General features: G+C 39.8%; 2 protein-coding genes across 2 annotated transcripts in view; one reads left to right on the forward strand and one right to left on the reverse strand.

Annotated features, from left to right (window-relative positions):
- The window catches only part of BICC1 (BicC family RNA binding protein 1), a 366,532-nt gene extending 346,555 nt beyond the window's left edge, over nucleotides 1-19,977 (reverse strand). Inside the window, exon 1 of the mRNA XM_006831098.1 lies at nucleotides 19,785-19,977. Within this exon, the coding sequence (XP_006831161.1) occupies nucleotides 19,785-19,977 (193 nt within the window). The remainder of the gene's footprint in view (nucleotides 1-19,784) is intronic.
- LOC102821972 (NADH dehydrogenase [ubiquinone] 1 alpha subcomplex subunit 2-like) lies at nucleotides 8,288-8,587 on the forward strand. The gene has a single exon (XM_006831097.1). It carries the CDS (start codon nucleotides 8,288-8,290, stop codon nucleotides 8,585-8,587), a length of 300 nt encoding a protein of 99 aa, XP_006831160.1.
- Nucleotides 19,978-20,142: the final 165 nt, after the last annotated feature.

The following is a 20,142-nucleotide window of genomic DNA, read 5'->3' on the forward strand; positions in this document are numbered from 1 at the left end:
AGGGGCAGGAAAGTGGGGAGAGAGAGGTTTTTGTTTATGGAGTACTGCATTTTGTTTCACAAAGATGAACGAAAAAATTGCTTTAAGAGTAGGGTTACACAGTTGACTGTTTTAATTAAAGCCAATAAGTTGAATATCTATAAATAGTTGAATTGGCAAAAGTTGTGTAAATACATACAAAGGGGTTTCCAAAATTCATAGAAAAATTATTTTATCTTTTTTTGTCCATGTAATTTTTTTTTTAAGTTTTTATTGTGAATTGAGTGATAGTTTAATAGGAGAACATCAGTTTTACACTCATCATTTCATTGTAATGATTACAATCTCCTCCATGCATCATCACTCAACAGTATTTGCTTCTAGTCCCTCTGGTTGTTTTGTTTTGTTTTGTTTTTTTGAGGGGGGGAAATGTACACAAAAACACTCAGGAATATGTAATCATTTAAACAACCAAAGGGTCCTATATCTTTTAATTCCATTTTTCCACAAACTTTTTAAAGGTTCCTCACACATTAACAAAACAATGATAGGGTGGGGGTGGGGGGGATAGTAGCTATTGAGGCTACTTATGTACCACCTCTTTGGATTGGGTTCCTTGGTTTGGAGGTCTAAGGTCATGTGGTTTGATGGGACAGTCCAGGTAATTGGCCTAATAACATGTCTAGTGCTTCTGTTCTACCACCTAGTATATTAGTTAGTCTTTGAGGTCTTAAAAGCTTGCAAGCAGCCATCCAAAGTCCAGCAATTAGTCTCTATTTGCCAGGAGCAATAACAGAAAAAGAAAGACAGTGAATATACTTTTTAATGCAATCTTTCCGTTTAGGTGATAACAGGAGCTCTAGCAATGTTTTACTAAATTATAGATCTCTGAAAAATTCATTCCATAGATCTATTGTAATCTTTACTCTTGTCATATAAAGATCTTAATTTTTGAAAGTCCCTCTTTTGAAATATACATTTATTTTGATAGCTGGCCCTGCAATAGTCAACTTAAATATATTTTAATTAAATCAATGTAATCATGCTATTAACAAGAGAGTAAAATCTTCCCAAAATATAGAGTTTCCTTTAAAAGCCCAGAATGAAAATTATGTCTCATTATAAATCAATTAAGATGAAACGATAAACTAAGAACAGAGACAATGCACAATGCAAGAAGGTGTGTTGGTTCTCAATAGACAGCAGCAAGTAATCCTCAAAAAATTCTGAAAATACTTGACATTTGAACATACATATGTCTTTCTTTTTAACTGAAATTTTCTTCTAAAGAGTATTATTCACTGCTATTACGAATCGGGCTGCAAACCTTAAGGTCAGCAGTTCAAAACTACCAGCTGCTCCGCGGGAGAAAGATGAGGCTTTCTGCTCTCCTAAAGATTTACAGCCTCGGAAACCCTGTACAGGGTCGCTATGGGTCGGAACCGACTCGACAGCACATAACAACAACGTTTCTCTAGTTACTGAGATGCTAGGTATAAATCTTGGCCCATAATGCTTGATAACTAGACACCTTGATAGAAAGAAAGAAAAGATGCAACTCAGAAACACATAATTTTTGTACATCTAACACAATGTGTCAAAACCAACAACTTGCAAATACTATTTACACTGCATTCCTACTCAATTATTGTACAAAACATTTAATTTTGTGAGATCATCTGTAGCCCATAGAACTCAGCACGCTGTGTACCTAACTGACTGCCAAGATGTCAAAAAGAAAAAAGACAGAAATTCATTCTGATGTGGTGGTGGTTGTGTGCTATGGAGTCAGTTCTGGCCCACGGTGACCTTGGTATAGGGTTTCTGAGGCTGTAAATCTTACAGGAGCAGAAAGCATCATGGCTCTCTCACAGAGCTGCTGGTAGATTCAAACTTCTGACCTTGCAGTCAGCAGCCCAACTCATAACCCACTACGCTACCTGCGCTCCTTGTTGTGAGCATGCCTAAGAATTCACAGCGAATGAGGAGCATGACAGCATGAAGTTAGAGTCTCAGCTTTGTTGTGAAGACTAGAGCTCCCCCAAAGCCAAGAGACACTCTGACCTCATTCCATCATACTCCTCAAGTGCTGTGAATTCTCAGGCATGCAGTGGTACAGATCAAGACACATTCCAATCAAAACTACTCATGTAGCTCCAGCTGAGTCCGCCTCCAACGGTGCACACAAATGATTTCTGGACTCATATACCAAACAGCATTCAGAATCCTGGAGCTGGAGGGATTTTAAGGGGGCATCCCTGCTACATAACAATAATAATCCAAACCCCTAAAAATCTAAATGATTTGTCCAAGGTTAACAGTGTCGATGGCAAGGTTAGGTCATGAATTCAAGTTACCTGACTCTCTTGAGAAAAGTGATGAATTTTCCTGTAACTCTAAACAGTCCAAGAATTACTTTAATGCAAGTAGCAAAGTAACATAAATGAACAAGCGATTCATATTTTCTTTATGGAGTATCTCTTAACTGACAGGGTTTAAAATCATATTCAAATGCATGTCCGGAAATGTACTATTATAAGAAAAAGCAAGTCCAGAGTCTGCAATTAAACCAACTAAAAAGGTATGTTCACATTGGTCTGGTGGCACGGTGGTCAAAGCACCTGGTTGCTAGCCAAAAGGTCAGTGGTTGGACACCACTAGTTACTCGCTCCACAGGGAACAGATGTGGCAGTTGGCTTCTGTACAGAACTGCAGCCTCAGCAATTTGACAGGGCAGTTCTACGGGGTCCTGTAGGGCTGCTGTGAATGGGTATCAACTCGATAGGTACAGGTCTTTTTGTTTGTTTTACAAACTTTGATTTACAAAATTAATCCAAATCAGATAGAGATATAAATTATTCAGTGTCAACCTACCTCATGTGATACGAATTCAGCTTTGCATATCCTCATCCAAAACCCCATACTAATTACAACAGTTACTAATGTTAAGTGTTAACAATAGTGCAACGTTTCTAAAAATTTGCTAGACTGAGAATAAAGAAAGACTCCCTACTGGGCAGAGACTTACTCATTAAGTACTGTAAAATTATTTGGTGTTTGTTAAGGCCAAGTACATACCCCTGATTTAAAGTTCCACTCCAAGACATCAGTGCCAGCATCATCATTCCAAAACGTGACAGCATTTTTCATCTAAATACATCACAGATACCTTATTTAATAGATGAATGTAGGCCAACTATTCGTTGCTCACTCGCTAGATGCTGGAGCAGAGTAAGAAAGGGATTTGAAACATGCATACCATTTACCAGGCACCACTTGGGAGTCAGGCAGGCTTTATGAACAATAACCCACCATCACCACCACAAGTCAGCAAATAGATTCAACTCAAGGTGACCTCATCTGTGTCACAGGACAACTGTGCTCCATAGGGTTTCCAATAGCTTGTGTTTCAGAAGACCACCAAGCCTTCCTTCCAAGAAGCCATCAACTCTTCAGTTAGCAATGAGTGCTTAACCATTTATAACACCCAAACACACCTAGGAAATAGGTATTTTATCCCCATCTTCCAGAGAAGAAACCGGAACCAAAGCAAGTAGAAGGTGTTGGGTTGTCATGTTCCATCAAGTTGGTTCTGACTCATAGCAACCTTGAATAGGGATTCCAAGGAGTAGCGGGTAAATTTGAACCGCCAACCTTGTGATTTAAAACGACCGTAAGATCTAGTGCTTTATCCCACAGGGCCACAGGAGGACTCCAAGTAGAAGGTGGAGCTCTGGAATTTGAATTTTTCATTAGAAATTCTCACCTGGGTCTGCCGGCCTCCCATATATGTCTACTTATGTGTCTACCACACTCCTCCGCATTTCTGCAGAGACAATGAGGAACACTGTGGACTGTTCTGGAAAACAGTTTATCATCATAAGCTCAGATTTGCTATGTCTTCACATTCCACAGAAGCCTAGACTCTACAACACCCCTAAGAAGAAAACGAGTGTCCAGATCTACATCTTGTTGTTAGGAGCCATCCAGGCCGTTCTGACTCACAGCGACAATAAGGTCTTCCTCTTTTTCACGGACGGTCAACTTTACCAAGTGTGATGTCCTTTACCCAGGACTGGTACTTCCTGTTACTTTGTCCAAAGTTTGTAAGATGAGACAAAATCCTGCCATCCTTTCTTCCCAGGACCACTATGGCTGCACTTCTTCCAAGACAGACTTCTTTGTTCTTTTGGCAGCCCATGGTACTTTCAATATTCTTCACCAACACCATAATTCAAATGCACCGATCCTTCTCCAGTTTTCCTTTCTAGATCTACTTGTTGATGTTGAAGAGACACCGAGTAGGTTCCAACCCTATGTAGGGTTTCTGAGGAGCGAATGGTAGGTTTGCAGTTAGCATATGCCAGGATTCCCACATCTATTTAAAACTATAAAATAAAAACAAAATTAGAAAACAGGTCTCCACGTTTAAAGAGTTTATAGCCATTGGGTCTATAAGATACGGGGACATCTCACAGGGTTGCAGTCAGGTGTCATGCTGTGCTGGCTTGTGTATCTCCATGATGCTGGAAGCTGTACCACCTGTATTTTAAGTATCAGCAGTGTCACCTGTGGTGGTCAGGTTTCCGCGCAGCATCCAGACTACAACAGACTAGGAAAGAGGAGAGGCAGACCACTTCTGAAAGGTTAGCCACTGAAAGCCTTATGATAGCAGTGGAACATTTACTGATACAGTGCCAGAAGGTAAGACCCTCAGTTTGGAAGGCACTCAAAACACGACCGGGAAAAGCTGCAGATTCAAAGGATAGTTCACCATAATGACATGAGTTAACAAAGCCAAGCTTTTAGGATCTTCATATGCTGATGGGGCACAGCTCAAAATGAGCAGTAGCTGCAAACATCCACTAATAATCAGAACCTGGACTATACAAAGTATGGACCTAGGTAAACTGGAAGTCACCAAAAAATAACACTTAACAGCAACAACAACTATTTTTTTTTTAAATCAACCAAATGTACTATTATTCATCAATAAAATTCTAAGTTCTTAAAACTACTTAACAAACAAAAGCCCACTGCCACTGTGTTGATTCTGCCTACAGAATGGTCCTACAGAACAGAATAGAAATGCTTCTTAGGATTCCCAAGACTAAATGTTTATAGGAGCAGACAGCCTCAGCTTTCTCAGAGTGGCTGCTGGGTTTGAACCACTGCTGACCAATGCTTAGCCCCCTGTGTCACGAGAGCTCCTTAAAACCGCTTGAAATACAAAGTATGTTTAAAGGATTAAAATACAAAACAATAGTTAATACTACCACTGCAATTATGTAAACCTCTGCAAATAGCCACTCACCATATCGCAAGAAGGAAGGAGTCCTGGAGGCACAGTGGCTAAGTGTCTGACTGATGACCAAAATGTTGTCTGTTTAAACCACATGACAAGACAAGATGTGGCTGTCAGGAAACTCATCAGGAAGTTCTATCTTGTCCTATAAGTTGCTATGAGTTGAAATCAGTAAGACAACATGGATATATTGCAAGACAGGAAATGAAAATAACTGTTAACATGGTAAGATTACAGATCATTTGTTTTCTTTCTTAAAGTCCCCTCAATGCTGCTTCGAGTCCTAGTATGGCACTTCAGGATAAGCACTGGAATGCAAACCGCAAAGTTGGCAGTTCAAACCCATCCAATCGCTCCTTGGAAACCCTATACTGGGTCACTATGAGTTGGAACAGCCTTGATGGCACTTAACAGCAATAATGTCGCTTCTATACAACTTCTAAGGAGCTCTGGTAGCGCAGTGGTTACAAATTGGGCTGCTAACCTCAACAGTTTGAACTACCAGCTGTTCCGCGGGAGAAAGATGAGGCTTTCTGCTCCCGTAAAGATTTGTAGCCTTGGAAACCCTATGAAGCGTCATTATGAGTCAGAACTGACTCCACAGTACTCAACAATAACAACATACAACGTCTACACTTAAGAGAAAAATATATGTATCCTTTTTAACGATTTCATAAGATAATAGATGGTGCTATTATACTAACTGAGAACATGTAGGAAATCTGAGTCTACTGTGCAGTAAGTAACAAAGACATTTCTCCACAGGAAATATGAGTTTGTGTCCCAGCTTTGAACTGGTTCATTCTGGTTCAACCCCCTGCTGAGAATTTGTTTTTCCATTCCAGATATATACTGAATCAGGTTCTGCATTTCAACAAGATCCTTCAGGCGGTTCATATATGTACAGTACAATCACCTGAAGATCTGTAAGAATCATTTGTGGATCATGTTAGCTATAGAATCCAATTCAATATATTTGGGATGGAAATGTAAATTCTAAGCTGAGGGTCAAAACTGAATGAATTAGCTCAAAGCCCTGATTCATGCTCTTCTCCGAAAGTATCTCACTTGTTGTTGTTGTTGTTGTTGTTAAGTGCTGTCAAGTCGGTTCCAACTCATAAAGACCCAGGGTTACCGAGGAGTGGCTACAGCGCATTAATCCACAGCACCACACCAGGGCTCCAAAGTCCCTCACTACAAGCTACTAAAAACAACATGCCAATAGTCAAGTAGGCTCCTAGACTAACATGCTTCAAGATGACTCAATAAGATAGCAAATTATTAACTTCAAGCGTAAAGGGAATTTTAAAAAGAAAAGAATTTGAATCTCTTTTATTTGAATTATCTAACCATCATCTAACTACCTAGCAATGTTTCTCAAAGTGTGGTCCCTGGACCACCTACATGAGACTCACACAAGCTTCTTTTCCAAATGCCGACTCCTACCACAACTCCCCAGACTGCAAAACTACAGAATCAACAAATATGAGACGGGGTTTGCCTTTTTAAACAAACTCTCTATATGGTTTTTATGCCACACAAATTTTAAGAAACATTTCTCGACAAACTAATTTACCAGGTAAGATAAACATCATTTGAAATTTTTGGTGAAACATTCAAAACTGTAAATCTGGATTGATATAAATCAACCACTTCCTTACAATCACCAGCTCAAACAAGCCAAGTTGTGGGTGTAAGAGGCAGATAGATATTCTATGCATTCGAGGTCTCTGCTGCCTTACCTGTGAACCTTTCCAGAAAGCAATTTGCAACACTTATCAAGAGCCTTAAAATAGCCATACACTTTGCCCAAAATGTTTCATTACCAAGAATTTTTGTAATGAGAATAATGTATAAAGGTTATAGGCAAAATGTTGGGGGCAGCATCATTAATAGTCATACCTGCCATTTCTTGAGAACCTGCTGTATACTTGGCTTTAGCGGGTGCTTTACATACAGTATTTCTAACTCCTGCAACCCTGAAGATAAGTGCTTTTGCCCCCATTTTAGAGATGAGGAGACTGAGGCTCAAAGAAGCTATTAAGTTGTACCATGTCACACAGTTAATAAATGATAGAGCCAGGGTCAGAATTCAGGGCAGTTTGCATTCAAAGATCAGACTTTTTCCAATATCTGGTCACCTAAAAATGCATTAAATATTGGAATACTTTAACAAAGATATAGAAGAAAAATATTACATCACTATTTCAAGTCATGTTCTTCAAGAATTTTTAATGAAATGGAAAAATTACTCACAATACAAAATTTAGCTTAAAAGACAGGCGATGTAGTCAGGTTTTGAACATACTCATGGGTCACTAAAAGTCAAGGCTATGTTCTGTGAAACAGGACATTACATGATGTGGATGTTGTACAAACACCATATTAAACCAGGCTGTCTCTTGTTTACAAATGACTTCCATTCCTAAATCTACCTTTAAGTTGAGTTGTACATAAGTTGAAACAGTTCATAGCTAATGTCAATCAAATGTTTATCTGAGTATACAGTGTTCCTATCTATGCATAAAAAACACTTTTAAAAAACACTTTCAGATACACTAAAACATCTTTAACATAATAACACAGTGATAATAACAATGTTCAGCTATGAGTCACAAAGTAGTGACTATCTGTTACTACAAACCACTGTATGTATGTACATCAAATTTTTATTATATTTTACAGGAGTTGACACCACAATGTATATGCAATCAGGCACTGCCCAAAGGAATATTACGTGGCTTATAACATTATAAGTCATTTTAAAGCAGGAGTCCTAGCTTCTTGTTTTTTTCCTACATCCACACAGTTAATAGTGCACCTTACATGTGATAGGGACTCAAAAATACATGTTTTTAAAAGATTTACAAAAATGTTATCAGTGATTATCACAAGATTCTGGACCTATGGATGGCTTTTTTTTTTTTTTCTTTTTAATCAGGAAAAGCTACAATGGCTGGGTTGGATTGCAGGATTAGTTGGGGGGCTTCTGTATGAGTGAGAATGGCGATGGCCGCAGCTAGTCGGGGGACCGGAGTAAAACTGGCCCTGCGTGAAATTCGGATCCACTTATGCCAGCGCTCTGCCGGCAGCCAGGGCGTCAGGGACTTCATCGAGAAAAGATATGTGGAGCTGAAGAAAACGAACCCCGACCTACCCATCCTAATTCGCAAGTGCTCTGATGTACAACCCAAGCTCTGGGCCTGCTATGCATTTGGCCAAAAGAAGAATGTCTCTTTGAACAACTTCAGTGCTGATCAGGTAACCAGAGCCGTGGAGAATGTGATACGTGGCAAAGCCTGAACTCAACTGAGGATTAAAAGTAGCAGCCCCAACCTGGGCTCTGCTGGACTGAGTACAATATGGAAGAACGTTTGTTTTTTGTTGTTTTTTTCTCCCTATAAATCTTGTGTTGTAAAAAAAAAAAAAAAAAAAGCTGCAACAGCTGATTTTCAGATCTTATCTTTAACCACCTTTCCTGTATAATAAAGTAGTCAGCAGTTCAAACCCACAAGCCACTCCTCGGAATGCTTATACAAGGTCGCTATGAGTCAAAACCAACTCGACAGCACCTAACAACAATATAAGAGAACTGGTTATGTAGCAAATCAACTCAATGTGTAAAGTAGTATGAGGTTTATTTTATACACTATAACAGATAAGTTACTTTATAGCTAGAAAGCAAGCATTCTTTTTTATATGCCAGCCTCATAAATGACAAAATGTTTAAATTCACAGTGACAATGTTCTACATCCCACTCTGGTGAGTAACTGCTGGGATCCTAAAAGCTCATGAGCAGCAATTAAAGGCGCAACTATTGGTCTTTGTCTGGAAGCAGAGTGATGAAAACTGAAGACACTTGGAAAGAATTAGTCCAATGGACTGATGGACCCATGAACATCAGTTCCTGCAACACGAGACCAGAAAAACTAGACTGTGCCCAGCTACCACTGCTCTGAAAGGGATCAAAACAGAAGGTCCTGGCTAAAAGGGCAGAAAATGTCAAACAGCATTCAATAAATCATATAAAAGATCCGACTTAATGGTCAGGTGGGAGTGCAGTGGCTCCTGACAATAAACACTAAACTGCAAACCACTAGATTGGTGGTTCAAGCCCACCAACCAAATCCTCAGGAGAAAACAGGAGGCTTTGTGCTTCAGCGAAGGTTCTAAAGCCTTATAAACCGTCTACAAGGTCACTGAGTCAGAGCCAACTCCACGGTACGTACCAACAACAAATCAGTGAGATAGAGACTGGTGGAGCTCAGAGACCATGGTCCTTGGTCCCCCTTCAGGTCTGGAACTGAACTCAATCTCATGGCACAATTTTCAGCCAAGCAATAGATAGGTATACAGGGGAGACAACACCACTAGTGAGGGATGCACACCAGAGAACGGTCAAGCATTTGGGATTACAAGGGCAGCATTTACCCAAGGACAAAATTCAGAATTAAAGGGAGTGCAGTCACTGAGATGAAACAAAGTATATGGTTTGTTTAATGTAAAACTAACCTGTTCTTGTAAACCTTCACTCAATTCAAAAGAAAAAGAAAAAAAAAAAAAAAATCAGTTGCCGTTGCCACCAGAAAATTCTGACTCACGGTGACCCCATGTGTTTCAGATGAGAACTGCACTCAAAAAGGTTTACAATAGTCTTTTCCAATGGTTTTCTACTGATACATTTCTTTAGAAAGTAAATTGACGGGTCTTTCTTCTGAGACATCTCTGGGTAGATTCTAAGAGTCACACTTTCAGTTACTGGCCAAGAACCTAACCATTTAACACTCTTTCAGTTATTAGCCAAGCACTTAACACCACTCACAAACTATTAGTGGCTTTATACGCAGGAAAGGGATTTACAAATGTATAGCGTAGTGGTTACGAATCGGGCTGCAAACCTTAAGGTCAGCAGTTCGAAACTACCAGCTGCTCCGCGGGAGAAAGATGAGGCTTTCTACTCCCGTAAAGATTTACACCCTCAGAAACCCTATACAGGGTCGCTATGGGTCGGAACCGACTCGATGGCACTTAACAACAACAACAACAACCATCCACAGAATGTTTCTGGTCATAGTTTTGTGCATCCTGGATTGTTGTTGATTAGTGCCGTCGAGTTAATTCAACTCACAGCAATCCTATATAGTGTTTCCAAAGAACGGCTGGAGGATGTGAACCACTGACCTTGCAATTCAAATCAACCTTGCAGTCCAGGGCTTATCCTAGGGATAAGCATAAATGCTAGTACACAAGGATTAGAAGTCAAACGTGGTGGCTTTTGCAGCATAAAAACGAAGATCTATTGCTAAGATCATCATAACATACTGCAAAGCTACTGCTGCTGCTAGAATTGGGCCATGGAGTTGGTTTTGACTCAGAGCGACCCTGTTTTTTGAGGGTTTTTGAGACAATAAATCTTTACAGAAGCCAAAAGCTTCATCTTTTTCCTGCAGAACGGACGGTGGATTCAAACTACTGACCTTGTGATTAGCAACTCAATACGTAACCCACTACACTACCAGGGCCCCACACACTACAATAGCCTTTATAAATCAGCATTAAAACTGTGTCTCGCCTTGGTAGTTTATCAAATGTTTTATATAAATAAATCTATGTTGTTGTTGTTAAGTGCTGTCGAGTCGGTTGCGACCCATAGTGACCCTGTATAGGGTTTCCGAGGAGCAGATGGTGAGCTTGAACCACCAACCTTGCAGTTCAAACATCTTGGCAGGCTGGTACATTATTAACCCACAGCGCCACACCAAGACTCCACATAAATATATAGAATCACTATTATCCAATCTATTGTTTTAAGAACAAGATTTTTAAATAACAATGTATTAAGGAGAAGCCAACTGGTACATATTATTAGCTCATCATTCTGGACAATTTCAAACAGCAGACTATGCCACAAACCTTCCATTAAACTCCTTCCAAAATGACTTCACCTTTGGAAAAAACTCTGGCTTTGATGGTCAGATTATAATAAAGTTGACCAATTTACTAAAAGTCAGGAAGACACAAGCACGATATTATGGACTATGTTCCCACAAATTACGTGCTTGAATCCTTACCCCCATGCCTGTGGATGCAATCCTATTGGAAATAGGGCTTCCTCTGTGATATTAATTAGGAACCATTAACCTGAGTAGGGTGGGTTCTAAATCTGATCACTTCTGAGTTAAAAAAAGGAGCAGAATGAACAGAGAGCACATCCAAGGGAGAGAAAAACAGACAATGGGGTTAGATTCATCTACAAAGAGTGCCCAGTGAAGCTGAAATAAACAATGAAGACTCTCTCTCCCTAGCACTATACTTGGAATTCAGATGTTTAGCCACCTAAACTGTGAGAAACTAAGTCTAATCATTAAAAACACCCACTTATGGTGTATATGTCAATGTTAAGAAATGTGAACTACATTGAAACTGGTGATTCTGAAAGAAATCAGGGATGGATGATAGGGAAGAAGAGGAGGAAGAAGAAAATAGATTAATGAACATACAATGGGCATTTGTGTGTGTCGTGTAATTTTCAACAAAAAAAATTCTTTAAGGCAATGTGGAAAAAACAGTTCAGAAAAGGGTAGTTACTACCACTTAGTGATCTCTAGTTCTGTTTGTAAAGGAGTAACAAGGTGAGAACAGCTCTGCATGAACAAAGGTGAGACCCTGTTTGCATTTAGTTTTATTACTGGAATATGCCAAGAAAGAAATTTCACATCTGTAAAACACTACCAAATTATCTAACATTCTAAGGATCAACAATGCAGGCCAAAGTCTCAGGTATGAATGGTTTTGCCTTAGTCATCCCTAAGAATGTGGGGTCACAATGTCCCTCTGCTTTGCCCACTGTAGAGGTATCATGAATGGCATCACCCAGCATCCATTCTGAGCCGTTCTTCCTTGCCATATACTTTCAGAGAAGGTAGGAAAGAAAATACAATTCCAGAGCTTGGTGTAGTAAAGATTGGACAAAGAAATATATATGGTAGTCTTGGGAAAGAGATCAAATGCCAAAATCCTGAACAAAACTGCTTTTGTTCTCCCTTTTCCCAGCATAGATACACATGCACCTCAAGGCAGAGCAACAGTGATATTGTAACTACAAGACCTAAAGTCACAGACTGAAGATAGAGACAAAGAAGAGGAAAAACGAAGATGCTTGGCTCTTTGATGCCCCTGAAGCAACTCTGGGGGCCTGAACACTTAGTCCCAGGCTTCTCTTCATTGCAAAGATGAACCCCTGGCTTGATGAAACCATTGTGTGTTGGGTTTTCTAAGGGTACATGGAAATATTATTTCTGCCTGCTAAAGTCATCAATATAACAAACCTTTCCAGCTATGTCCTACTTGTAACTTATCAAAAATCAACTTACCCAAAACCCCGCAAGTCTGCACAGAGAAGCGATTTACTTAGAGACTTCCTCTGTGCCCTGGATATAGGGTTTTAACACCCACTTCATTTCATCCTCAGAATAGCTCTCTGAAAGGTGAAGTCAGACCTGGGTTCTTTACTACTACATTATGCAACCTCTGATGTATTCTTTTTTTAGTTAGTTTAATAAAGCAATTTTAATAATCAATGCTGCTCTCAGACTGTCCTACAACTGCCCTAACAAACTTTCTGATTTAAGGAAGACTTCCACTAAATAGCAAATGCCAACGGCCCAAAAAAGAGTTCACATTGCAGTCTGATATTAATCAAACAACAATAAACTCTGGCAAACACTTGCTTTCTAGTGTTCTGAAACCTTTAATCACCATGTAGCACTGTGCTGAAGCAGATGCACTAACGTTTCCTATGCAGCAGGTGCCTGACACTGGTCTAAGCATCATCTCATTCAGTGCTCACAATCACCTTTACACCTAAACAGAACAGTGTCCACAGACAGAGAATACCCTTTTAAAAGGCTTCTTACTCGACACCAATGAATGCTTCCACGTCTGAACAACTAGAAGGCAGATTAATGGATTTTGTTTTCGGTGTTCAGCAAAAATAGCAGACATGAAGGTAAAGATAATTACAACTAGGAAATAAAATAGAGGGAAATGAAATCACAACCTGAGCAAAATCTATAGTACTACACTATTGTCTAAAGGACTCTGGTAGCATAATGGTTATTAATTGGGCTACTCACCTCAAGGTTAGCAGTTCAAAACTACCAGCTGTTCCACGGGAGAAAGATGAGGCTTTCTGCTCCTGTAAAGATTTAGAGCCTCGGAAACCCTGTGCAGGGTCGCTATCAGTCGGAACCGACTCCACAGTACACAGCCACCACCACCACTGTCTAAAAGACCTTCAGGCAGAGTGCACTCACCCACCTTTATAAGGGGCAAGATATTCAACATACTGAAAGCTACTAGGAATACCAATAGCAATATTTAGACTGCTGTGAATGTTGGCAAGATCACGAGATAATTGATTTTCTAATATATTTGATGTTCATTTTCAATATAAGAATGTTTTATATATTCATTACTGTTTTCAATAAATATGTTGTTGCCAATATGTTCAGCACCTTCTATTTACTACTCAGCACTGCGGCAGCTCCTTTTAGAAACCAGGTGTCAGTCAATGAAGTTTCCCCAGGCTATTCAAAGGTAAAACAAGATTCAAACTTCTGACCCAGAGTCCTGTGCTCTTAATCAGCAAGTGACATTAAAGTTATTTGATCATTCTTACTGTTTATTTGCCTTGACCAAGTATTACCTAGATAACTATATTATTGTTGTTGTTAGGTGCCATCGAGTCGGTACCTACTCATAGCAACCTTATGCACAGCAAAGAAACACTGCCCGATCCTGGGACAACCTCACTGTTGTTGCCATGCTTGAGCCCATTGATGCTGCCACTTTGCCAGTTCAATTAGTTCCACCTTATCTCCAGTATTTTATTTTCATATTTTTTAATTCATATTTCTTTCTGCTCACATAAAAGTATCTAGGAAATGATTGCCTATTAATCAAATCATAAGACCATCTTCATATAAGACATTACTGTTCCTCTTACTTCTCACCAATGATGCATGATGGCCTTTGTCTTAGTAACTAGTACCTACTCAAGCAAGCAGGAGTAAATGACCCCCACTTACGCTGAATCATTGCAAAACTGCAACATTCTTCTAAAAGTTTTTAGCAGCAATAACAGTATGTCAACCTCAGTTTACAAAAATAGGTCATTTCCATTTGGTAACCCTTCCTACTTACTTTCCCTGCTAAAGCTTATGGAATTCAGAAATCTAAAAGTCTCTATGCTTCCAAATTTTACGTAAGAATTTTTTATTTGATGACACACACATATATTTTTCATTGTGAAAAGAAAACGATTAGTATGCAGATTCAAATCCCATGTCTGCCTGCTCAGTATTCAAGCAAACATCAATACAGTACCTTCAACTTTTCTGACCCACTGTCTACGTCTCCTGGCGTTTCTCTACATCCCTTTCCCTCTTTACAAGATAACTCACATTTAATGGATTTTAATGAATACACAACATAATCCCACGCGAATCACTTAATCTAAATGTTGAGGATCAGTATTAAATACAGAAGCTTTAAAACAATGTTTCTTTTTAACTTTATACAATGCTGTCCATGGTATCTATTCCAAGGCTGGCTATACCCCTTTAGGTTTTAGAGAAACCTAAAGTCAAAAATAAACTCCCATTTACAGAAACTGAAACGCTCCATTGCTTGTGGGATTGTAAAATAGTATAGCCACTTTGGAAACCAGTTTGGTGGATACTCAAAAAGTTAAACGTAGAATTACCATATGGCCCAACTACTTCCACTCCAAGGTCTATATATCCAAAAGAAGTGAAAGCAAGAATGTAAACATACACTTTGTATACCAATGTTCATTGCAGCATTGTTCACAACAGCCAAAAAGTGGAAACAACTTAAAAGTCCAAGAGGTAAATGAATAAGGAAAAAGCGGTATACATATACAATAGTTATTACTCAGCCATACAGAGAAATGAAGTTCTGATACATACTACAAACAAAAGTGAACATTTATAGCATTATGCTGAAAATAATTCAAACACAAAAGTACAAATATTATATGATCCCACTTATATGAACTATCTAGAGTAGGCAAACGTATACAAACCAAAGTTTCCTGGTAGTTGCCAGGAGCAGAGGGAGGGGAAAAGGGTAAATCATTGCAAAGGGTTGCTGTTGTTAAGTGTCATCAAGTCCATTCCAACACCTAGCAACCCTGTATAGAGTTTCCAAGGAGTGGCTGGTGAGTTTGAATCCTCGACCTTGTGGTTCAAACCGACCTTATGGTCAAGTGCTTGTCCTTCTATTAACGTAGAAACAGATAGTGGTAATGGATACACAATACGATGAATATAATTAATGTCAATGAATTATGCATTGTTGTTAACTGCCAGTGAATTAGTTCCGACTCATAGAAACCCTGTATATAGTGTTTCCAAAGAGAAGCTAGTGGGTTTCAACTGCAAACGTTGTAGTTCGCAGTCCAGTGCTGCTCCCACAGTGCCACCTCTATGTAAAAAATGTTGAAATGATATGTATTCTCAGAGGTATCTATTTACCACAGTGTAAAACTTCAGACTTGCAAAGATGGTGAGTAATAAAACTGATGATCCTAACTTACGCTCTGGTAGCGTAGTGGTTACAAATCAGGTTGTGAACCGCAAGGTCAGCAGTTCGAAACTACCAGCGGTTCCGTGGGAGAAAGATGAGGCATTCTGCTCCCGTAAAGATTTACAGCCTAGGAAACCCTGTACAGGGTCGCTATGAGTCGGAACTGACTCCATGGCACTTAACAACAACAACAACTTACACTCTAAATATAATGTAAAATAATCTGCCTGAATATTCCAAAAAGACAAATAAAACATGAAAAGCTAGTTGTTTTTTCTCTGCATTTTCTTAAAATAACATGAATTATAAATTGCACATCAAAATTATGTAGGGAATAGAAAGATGTGGTATTGATGAAACAAAATTGATAATGCTCATTGTTAAAGCTGCCATGTTACAAGATGGGATTTTCCGTATTACAAAAAAATGTGCAAACATTGGGGGGGGGGGGCATTTCATTTCTTTGACCAATATCCTACTGTCCATATTTTAACCTCACTGCATTTTTGGTCCATTGCATAGAAGAATTTCTCTACTAATAAAAATACAACTCATTAAAGATTAACTTGCCCCCAGGACAGTCTCTCTGGAAACAAATTCCAAGCATTATAATCACCAATTTGCACTCTGTTGACTTAAAGGCAGACAATCTTATTTATTCTGAACTAACTTGAAAACCTCCACATATTTTAAGGTGATTGTAAAAAGAAAAATGGCAAATCCAAATGGAAAATAATCTGAAACTCAACCAAGCAAATACAGACTTTATTTGCTTGGTGCTTTTCTAATGAAAAACTTTCCACCCAAGAATATCCAACAACATTTGGATAGGTTGACTTGCCACAATTTCCTACACTGGTTATTAAATATCTTACCTCTATAATTATGAAATATTTTAAATCCAGTATCATCTAAAATTCTTTTGTTCCCTAAATCAAGTATATACTATGCACTGGAAGCTATGGTGGTGGTGTGCCGTGGAGTCAGTTCAGACTCATAGCGACCCTGTATGGGGTTTCTGAGGCTGCAAATCTTTATGGAAGCAGAAAGCCTCATCTTTCTCCCGCAAAGCTGCTGGCAATTTCTAACTGCTGACTTTGAGGTTAGAAGCTCAACTCATAGTGTTTATTAATAATTCTAAAGCAATTCCTATTTACTATGCTCTTTGTTGTTGTTAAGTGCCATCGAACTGGTTCCGACTCATAGCGACCCTGCATAGGGTCTGTGAGGGAGGAACAGCTGCTGGGTCTGAACTGCCTTGTTGTTTGAAGTCCAGTGCTCATCCTACAGAACCACACCAGGAGTCCTACTATTCTTTTATCATAGGTATTATCTCTGTCAATTCTCACAAATCCTTAAAAGAAAAGTACTATTAGCCCCACTTTCCAGATATATAAACTGAGGCAGCAAAAGACCCAGAACTTTCCCAAGATCACACAGGGATTTGAGCCCAGGTCTCAGTGATCTAACTACTGACACTTACTATAACCACCTGAACAAAAGCAATGAAGTTATTATGTTTGGCAAACTGGTCTCATTCTTTCAAACATGGTGGCCCTGCATCCTCTGACTGACAATCAGAAGAGTTCACCATAAATACCCTGGTATACTGTGCACTGAATTTGAACAAAAAATGTGTTGAAATTTTACTTTCTTAGGAGTATTTCACTTTAGGTGATTTGGGAAAGTTATTAAAATTACTATATTCGATAAGTAAAGAAGCTTTGGGGTTAAAAGTGAATTATTTCATTATATATAGGTTGTTGTGAGGGGGGATGTTAACTTTGTTAACACGGTAAAAGAAACTTATTTATTGTTAAACTATTTTGAACCACTTTACATCAAAATATTATCCCTACTGAGAGGATAGGCTTCAAATTAAAAGCATGCCTCATTCATTTAAAAAACAAAAAACCCTGTGGCACTGTAGATTAAGCACTGAACTGCTAACTGCAAGGTTGACAGTTCGAACCCACCAGCAGCTCCTCAGAAACCCCATACAGGGTCATTATGATTCAGAACTCAGTCGACCACACTTTACAACAACAAAACTTCTAAAATTCAACTTAGGTACATGGGTTTTCCAGAAGACAATACATATCACTTCCATTATTTATACTCAAGGGCTTCAAAAAATTCTTGCAAAAATGGAATTAAAAGATAATGGAATCATTCACAAACTTTCTAAAACTCCCTTGTATGTGCACAGGCAAAAAAGAAAAAAGGGAAACATAGTAATATTAGAAGACCCTTCTTTCACATGACTACAAACTCAAACTGCAATAAACAAGCTGGAAATTATGTTGAAAAGGATCAGTATGTACTTGATAGTTACATCCAACTAATCTCATAACACTATTCATTTAATACAAATTTAATATTTTGTTTTATTCTGAAGAAACTAGAAAAAAATGTCATGGGAAATCTCATATAAATAAAATAAATTACTGACATACACCTGGAGCTTCAATTTCTAAAAGTGCTTTGCAATATTCTTATTTGAACCGTTTATCACAGTTACATAACTCCGCATAATTTGGGGATAAAAAGACACAGAGAGAGAAAGTGCATGAAAGAGGCAGACATGGAAAGCATTAGGGATGTTTATCAATAAAAACAAGCAGTAAGGGAGACTACTTTGCAGCACATCCAAAAAACACATGCCAAACACTCCTGCTATTTGTTTCCACCAAGTTATTGTTTTGGAAAACATGTTGTTCTGTCTTAAAATAACCTGCTTAATTGTTTTAGAACGCCACTGCATTTCCACAGAGTGATAAATAGCTACCACGGTGCGATGGGCTGAATGATAAAGTCAAAGTAAATTACGAAGAAAGCCACATGAGAACGTTCGGAAAGCTCCAATTTTCCCTTAATAGAAGGACACTAGTTACTGAATCTTCAGTTCACTAACCTATGAATAAATCCTCTCCAAATGGCCTTAATGAAGTTAATAACTGGTCCTCTACCCTTATTTTAAGATTAACAGTCTTTCAAACTATCTCTTTTCTCTCTTTGGATTAGAGAAATGAGCCATATTGGCGTCTATAGGTAGGCTAGTAATTAACATTTTTATGAAAGGTCAAAATGACCTTGGACATTTCAGCATTCAAAACTAGCAGGGTCCAAGAGAAACTACAGAGTTTTCAAAAACACACACACAACTCCAAGTTGTGAAAGGCAAAGTCAAATACCCGTAGTACAGGAAGAATTTCATAAACTGAGATGTTTTATATGCCTGTCAACAGATGAACACACACTGTCCTCAAGTACAGGAGTACTGCCCTAACACAACCCCCACACTTTAGGTGCTCACTCCAGCCTTGTCCCCTCTTACTCCGGAGGCGGGGAGGGGGGAACCTCCTGTGTTAAGCCTTGACATCTGCAAAGTGTTTCCCAATAGTGAGACGAGTCCACTCAGCTGGAGGAAGTGGATACTGACAAGCGGGAAGAGTTAGACAGAAACAGACAAGAGCTAGAATTCCAGTCTATGGCAAAGAAAGATCTCTTAATACGCATACTCCGAGTAGTCAGGATAGGTCTGGATGGCACAGCCCAGGTGTCCGGGCTAAAGGTGCTATCTCCAAAGTTCAGAACGCAATCTGGGTTCGCTGGAACAAACTCGGCCTTTGATTTTTCTGAAGCTGGTCAAGGCAACACAGGGCTTCCGCTGCCTGGAGACCCTGAGAAGCATGGAAGGGTGGAGAGCCCCGTTGGGGTCAACACTCATTGGATGTTCCCTGTGTCCCAGTTCAGTTCTACCCAAGAGGGGGACCCGGGAGCCAAGTCTGCCGTGGGCCGGAATGACGGCGCTGGGAGCTGGGCGGGAATGTTCGGGAAGAAGTGGGGGGCTTAGTCGATGAGTCAGGAGACTCAGGGGATGCTTACCTTGTAACATGGCCTCAAGTTTCTTCCTATCCACGCGGAAGCGCTCCTCGCTCCACTCCGGACTGTGCATGGGCGCTCCGGCGACCAAGTCGTCCTCAGAGCCCGGCATAGGAGAGTCTGTGCTGCGCTCGCTGTTGGAGCCCGGGTCCGACTGCGCCGCCGTCAGATAGACAGACTCGCCCTGGGCAGCCATGGTGGGCGCACAGAGTTCGGGCTCCGACTGCGGCCGTCGCTTTGCCTGCGCCGCGGCTGCCTCCTCCGCTCGCCGGCCGGACTCGACTGGCTCCCCGCGCCGCTGCGCTAGCTCATTCCCGGGCCGCCGCCAACGCCGCCGCCACTGAGCCCCCGGCGCATCCCA

Source organism: Chrysochloris asiatica, unplaced genomic scaffold, assembly GCF_000296735.1.
Source record: "Chrysochloris asiatica unplaced genomic scaffold, ChrAsi1.0 scaffold00003, whole genome shotgun sequence".
In the NCBI taxonomy this organism is placed as follows: Eukaryota; Metazoa; Chordata; class Mammalia; order Afrosoricida; family Chrysochloridae; genus Chrysochloris; species Chrysochloris asiatica.

Excerpts from the sequence above, each read along its gene's own strand:
- LOC102821972 (XM_006831097.1), top strand. The coding sequence starts at position 8,288 with ATGGCGATGGCCGCAGCTAGTCGGGGGACCGGAGTAAAACTGGCCCTG.